Here is a 6,981-nt window from a genome sequence, read left to right as displayed (position 1 = left end):
TTAATTATGATACTTTGTATGATTCAATTAATAGATATGATAATGACAATATTATTTAATAATTATTTATAGTTATTAAATAGTTAGAATTGGCATTTAAATGGTTGAATTAGAAAATTGACGTTTTTTAGAAAATGAGATGCAGAAAAGATAAAACTGCAAAATTACAAAAAGTGAGGCCCAAATCCATATAGCCATGGCTGGCCACTTTTATAGGTTTTTTCATCTGATATTTTCATTATTTTAATGCCAAATAATTCAAACCTAACCCTAGTGGAATGCTATAAATAGATAGTGAAGGCTTCAGGAAAATTACACTTTCATTCAGAGAAAAACCTGAGCCTTCTCTTTCTAAACCCTAGCCGCCACTTCTCTCTCTCTCTCTTCTTCCTTAAAATTTCAAACCACTTAGTGATTAGAGTAGTGCCCACACACAGCAAGTGATACCTCAATCATAGTGAGGAAGATCGTGAAGAAAGACATTCAACAAGAAGGAGTTTCAGCACTAAAGAAGGAGAGAAAGAGATCCAGGTTCAGATCTTGATAATACTCTGCGACAGAAAGGATACAAGGGTTAGAGATCTGAACGAAAGGAGTCATATTATTCCGCTGCACCCAATGTAAGGTTTCTCATACTTTATATGTGTGTATTTCATAATCGTTTTAGAAGTTCATATTTAGGGTGTTAATCAACATACTTGTGAGTAGATCTAAGATCCTTGTAAAATAATTTCCAACAACTATTTCCAACAAGAAGTTCATCCAATTGGTAATGAATTGTATTACAACTTCTAGGTTCTCCTTGATGTTTAATGGCACATTACATGGCTTTTTTGAAGCTAAGAGGGGGATAAGACATGGGGATCCTATGTCTCCCTTGTTGTTTGTCTTGGGTATGGAGTACTTATCTAGACTGATGATGAAAGTTGGGGAAAAAGAGGATTTCAAATTCCATGGTAAATGCTCTAATCTTAAACTCAATCATCTTGCATTTGCTAATGATGTTCTCTTATTTTGTCATGGTGATTTCAGGAGTATACTCTACATGTTACAGGCACTAAAAAATTTCTCACTTACATCTGGATTGCATCCAAATGCAAGTAAAACTGCAATATATTGTAGTAATATGCAGAGTGGAGTTGTGAATCATATTATCCAGATTTCAGGTTTCATACAGCAAGACATGCCTTTTACTTACCTAGGAATTCCCATTTGTGGGAAAAAGATATCTGGGAAAGAATGTGAACTCTTAGCTGAGAGAATGACTGCTAGAATTAAAAGTTGGAGTTCCAGGATTCTCTCCTTTGTTGGGAGAATCACTCTAATAAACTCTCCTCTAACTGCTATACAGGCCTATTGGAGTCAAATGATGATCTTGCCAAAGAAAGTTTTGAGATCGATTGAAGCCATCTATAGAGCTTTTCTTTGGAAAGGTCAAGCAATGTTCCAAGGAGCAGGGTCAGTAGCTTGGAATAATGTGTGTCAATTGAAGGCTTCAGGTGGTTTGGGAATCAAGAACATAGAACATTGGAATAAAGCTGCCATCTGTAAGTATATATGGGCAATCTCAAATAAGTAAGAGAGCTTATGGCTAAGGTGGGTTCATAGTGTGTATATTAAGAATCAAGAGTGGTGGGACTACTCTTCTTCAGTACATTGTAGCTGATACTGGAAGAAGATGGTAGCCCTCAAAGATCATATCAAATTGTTAATGGATCCTACTATTTTTCAGAGGCAAAGATACACTATTTCTGCAGGTTATAATCTGTTTTTGCCTTCCTCGGATGGACTGAACTAGTGTAGGGAAGTTTGGTCAAGGCTAAACACCCCAAAACATAGTGTAATCACTTGGTTGGCCATGTTCAATAGGCTGAAAACTCAGGAGAAGTGGCACCTCCTGTCTATGTAATCTTCAACCTGAAAAACTGCCAACATATCTTTTTTGAATGTAAAGTGGCAGGTGCTTGTTTGCTTGAATTGAAGAAATGGTTGAATTGACATGCCCAAACCAGCAATGTCCAACATCTGATCAGATGGATCGGGAGAGCCAAAGTGTCAAAATTCAGAAAAAGTGTCCTAGCTGCTGCTATAACAGGTTTGGTTTACAACCTATGGAAAGCTAGGAATGAGTCAATCTGGCAAAAAATAGTGGTCAATCCGGTTAGAATTGTTGAAGAAACAAAGTGGACTATTAAGGTCCGAATTGAAAGTTTTATGCCCCGGAAAGTCAAGTAGTGATAGAGAATGGGGTTTTGCATTATAATACAATTGTAATTGATTGTATAGATTGATTTTGCTTGTATATAGAATTCGGCCCTTAAGGGTGCACATAGGGTGTAAAAATCTTCTTTGTGCAATACAACTCATTGAATCATCAAAAAAAAATAATAATAAAAATAAATTATAGTATTTTTATTATGTTTATCAAATGTAAAAAATATTATAAACTCAAATATATAAGAAAAAATCTAGGTTGATGTTGTTTGTTAATATTAAAATAAAATATAAATTATCTTTTTTTAAAAAAAAAAATAAGAGATTTAATAATTATTTTTTATTTTTTTAATATATAATAAATAAGTAAATATGATTTTAGCATATAAAAAAATTATTATAGCCTTTTAATCAAAACAGTTTATTTTAAAAGTTGAGTTAGAGCAGCTTTAATTTCTCTAAAAATTCTTCAAAAAGTTATTTTTTGACTGCTTACCAAACATATTTTTATCACAGTTTTTTCAAAAAGTAACTTCTAATTTTTCCAAAAGCTGTGCCAAATAGGCCTTTATAAGTGTCATATTTAAGTAAACAACTTTTAAAATTTTATAGAGATTGTAATTTCTTCTAAATAAAATAAATGTTTTTTGAACGTAGTAATCGACGTGCGTAAGTCGAAATATTAAGGGGTTAGTTGAAAAATACCACTTTTATTAATTAATTAATCAAATTTACCTCTAATTTCATATTTAATTGAAACATACCTCTTTTTATATGTATTGTACCCAAAATACCCTCACATAAGAGAGTTACATGGAGAGTATCTTGAAGTGACAGGGGCAAAATTGGTACAATGTTTAAAAAAAGAAAATTATAGTAAATGGCCCCAAATCATAGGACTATGTTAGTTTATGTCCTCATTTTAGAAAAATATAGCAAATGACCCTAAATCATAAGACTATGTTAGTAAATGTCCTCATTTCAAAATTATTAAATTCTTTTTAATTTTTTTAGAATTGGAAGCAAATTATTTAAACATTATGGTATATCTATATTAGTTTTGTTAAAATCTTTTTATTTAAAAGTTCTCTCAATTTTTTTATTTTTTTATGAGTTGTTGTGGGTTGTTGGTATATAGATTTTATTGTGCGGTATATTTCTATTTTGTTTTATGGTATATTATTATTCTTAGATGAAATTTATTTTTTATTATGATATGTACAATAGTGGTATATAATTTTATTAGCATAATAAAAATATTTTAATGTATGTATATAATTTTATTGACATGCTACATATATTTAATTATTATTTTTATATTTTTTGATTGTATGATTATTTATTTTAAATAATATTTAATTAGTTTTTTTTTTATTATTATACACAATGGTAGTATATAATTTTGTTATCATGGTATATATTTTTTAATTGTGGTACATAATTTGGTTAGTATAGTATACATACATACATACATATAGTAGTAATCTATATTTTTATTATTATTATTATTTTTTGTATATATGCTTTGGTGAATGGTATATGTATTTTTTGTTATACGGTATATAATTTTTTTAAATAATATTTAAGTTCTATTTTCTATTGTACTTTTGTTGACATGATATATAATTTTATTAGCATCCTATATATTTTTATTTTTATTTGTTGTTATTATTATATATATTTCTATTGTAAGGTATATATTTTCTGTTATATGGTATATAAGTTTTATTGTATAGTATATCATTTTATTTTAGATAATGCATGTTTAGTTTTTATTTTAGTATAAATAAAGGTGATATATAATTTTGTTAATATGATATATATAATTTTTTTAATAATATTATATTATTTTATTTTATTTTTTATTGTAGGTATATACGTTTTCTTGTATGGTATATAATTTTTGTTGTCTATAATATATCATTTATTTAATATGATATTTAGTTTCTATTTTATTATATATAAATTTTTTAGTATGTATTCATATTTTAATGGTGGTATATATAATTTTGTTAGCGTGACATATATATTTTTTGAGTATTAATTTAGTATTGTTATAATTTCTTTGTGCTATATAATTTTATTACTACGGTATATTAATTTTCAGTACTACGATATATCTAATTTTGCTGTATATATTTAAATGATCAATATATTTATTTATTTTTGTTTTTTTTTTTTTGAGAAAAAGCGTTTATAACATTAATTCAAATAGTTAGACCTCGCGGTCGTTACACAACGTATTGTTTGGTAAGTCCGAAACCGGGATACACCCAAATACCTGATGAGCGAACGCCCATCTAGCCACATTATGAGCGGCGAAATTACAAGATCTACTAACATAAACAAAATTACAACTAATAAAGAAGGGAGAATTCTTAGTACAAAATGAGATGTAATTTTCAAGAGCCCAGCGAGAAACCTTCCCATTGAGAGCATTGATTACCACACTCGAGTCATTCTCCACAATCACAAATTTAGAACCAATCTCTAAGGCTACGGAGATCGCCAAACAGCAGGCCGCAGCTTCTCCACAAAGAACATCCGAGAAATCTTCCCGAGCCGTCTGAACTCTAATGACTCTGCCAACATGATCCCTTGCTACAATAGCAATACACATACTATTATATCTCACCTTGACATCACAATTCAGCTTAATCCAATCCGGAGGAGGAGGGGACCAAGCTTCCTTTAGATCTGGGGTGGGACTAGGGAGCAAAGTAACATGTAAATCTGCATAAGAAGTACAAATATTATCAATACATTTTTTTAAATCAGGAGAACAATTATTGTGAACTTTCTCATTGCGCGCCCTCCAAATAGTATCCACAACAATCGAGGCATATAAAAACACATCGTCAGCTCGAACCCCTCTATTATTTAGATCCCAGATAAACTTGACCCAATCCCAAACTCGGATACCAGTGTCACAAATTGGAAAGATGCCCCAGGGAGAGGAGCGCCATTAATGAAACGCCACATCACAGGACAGGAAAAGATGTTCAAACGATTCCTCCCCCAAACCACATAAGGGGCAGGTTGTGTCGTCAATGTGGAATCTTTTTCCAATCACCGCTCTAACCGGGAGGGCACTAGAAAGGATACACCACCACAGTACTTTGTGACGTTCCAAAATTTTGTTATTCCATAACTTATTCCAGAGTTTCGGAGCTACCTCACAGTGAGGAGCTCTTTCCTGAGCCTGAGACAGATACGCAGATTTGGACGAGAATCGCCCGGAACTTTCTAGCGTCCCGAAGGGTGGCCTCCTTTAAGAATGTCAGAGACTGTTTCATGGTCGAAATAGCCTCACAGCTTTGGAACATCCCACTTCCCATTATCTAACAATAAATCAGCCAGGGATCGTCCCAAATCTTAGTATTCTCACCATTGGTAACCAACTTGCAGGCACCTTTTCTTAAGATAGCGTTTGCTTTAACAACACTTTTCGAAAACCAAGAATCTGCATCTTTATATCTGCAATTAAGGAATTCTTTCCCTTTTAGATATTTGGCTCTTAAAACTCTACAGCACAGAGATTGGCTTCCGGTGAAGATATTCCACCCCCATTTGCCCAAAAAGGCCTGATTCATTTCTTTAGTTTTTCGGAAGCCCAGACCACCAAGCGACTTTGGAAGACACAGTTTATCCCAAGCTCTGAGATGAATTCCATGATTTCCCTTCTCAAAACCCCACCAAAAATCTCTGACTATGCCATCAATTTTGTTAACTATACGAGAAGAAAGTTTGGTTGTTTGCATAGCATACATTGGCATAGACAAGCCCACAGATTTGATAAGAGTAGCACGCCCTGCTTTGGATAGAGTTTTAGCCTTCCAACCCTGAAGCTTTGACGTTAGATTGTCCAGAATAAAATTGAAGTCAGCATCTTTCTGTCTCGATCGAAACAGGGGCAGCCCCAAGTATTTGATACAACCTTCAGGGGAATCAATTCCCAAAGCTTCCTTAATTTCCCCGCGTAAGCTCACCGGGGTATTTCTACTAAAGAAAATGGAAGTTTTGAGTTTGTTGACCTGTTGGCCCAACCACGAGCAGAATTTCTCTAAGCATCTCCAGTATCTATCCACCTCTGCTAAATTAGCTCGACCGACTAGAATTAGATCATCCGCAAAGAAAATGTGAGAAAGAGTCGGACCACCTCGACTTAGCTTGATACCTTGAATAGAACCCTGATCAAGAGCCACATGAAATAGTCTTGATAACACTTCTGCTGCCCAGATGAACAAGTAAGGTGAGAGGGGGTCACCTTGCCGAAGCCCACAAGAAGGGTTAATACTTCCCACCTGACCCCCATTTAGACAGATGTTTAGCGAAGTAGTAATGATACACTGCGAAATCCACATACGGAATCTCTGAGGGATTCCAAAGCACTCCAACACATGGTCAATAAACTTCCAACACAACTTATCATAGGCTTTGACCAGATCAATTTTTATAGCAAAGAAACCCTCTTTGCCTTTCTTCCGGTTAAAGGAATGAATAATTTCTTGAACAATAACATTGTTATCATGGATATTCCTTCCCGGGACAAAGGCAGCTTGTGTCAGACAGATGAGCGAGGGAAGCAGAGGTTTGATCCTATTTGCTAAAATTTTGGAGATGACTTTGTAGACCACATTGCACAGAGAAATAGGTCTAAAATGGTTTGTTCGGGTCGGATTTGGGACCTTTGGGATAAGCACAACATTTGTGGCATTAATTCCTCTATGCATATTACCCGTCACAAAGAAATCTATAACCGCATCA

At 33.3% G+C, this 6,981-nt stretch overlaps 1 protein-coding gene across 1 annotated transcript; it reads left to right on the top strand.

Moving 5' to 3' along the window:
* Window positions 1-772: 772 nt before the first annotated feature.
* Window positions 773-1,579, top strand: LOC133036001 (uncharacterized). Its single transcript, XM_061112467.1, has one exon. It carries the CDS (start codon window positions 773-775, stop codon window positions 1,577-1,579), a length of 807 nt encoding a protein of 268 aa, XP_060968450.1.
* The last annotated feature ends 5,402 nt before the right edge of the window (window positions 1,580-6,981 follow it).

This window comes from Cannabis sativa, chromosome 3, assembly GCF_029168945.1.
Source record: "Cannabis sativa cultivar Pink pepper isolate KNU-18-1 chromosome 3, ASM2916894v1, whole genome shotgun sequence".
Lineage (NCBI taxonomy): Eukaryota > Viridiplantae > Streptophyta > Magnoliopsida > Rosales > Cannabaceae > Cannabis > Cannabis sativa.
Note: the sequence above shows the minus strand (reverse complement) of the source record. Positions and strands in the feature narration are given on the sequence as shown.

Excerpts from the sequence above, each read along its gene's own strand:
- LOC133036001 (XM_061112467.1), top strand. The coding sequence starts at position 773 with ATGAATTGTATTACAACTTCTAGGTTCTCCTTGATGTTTAATGGCACA.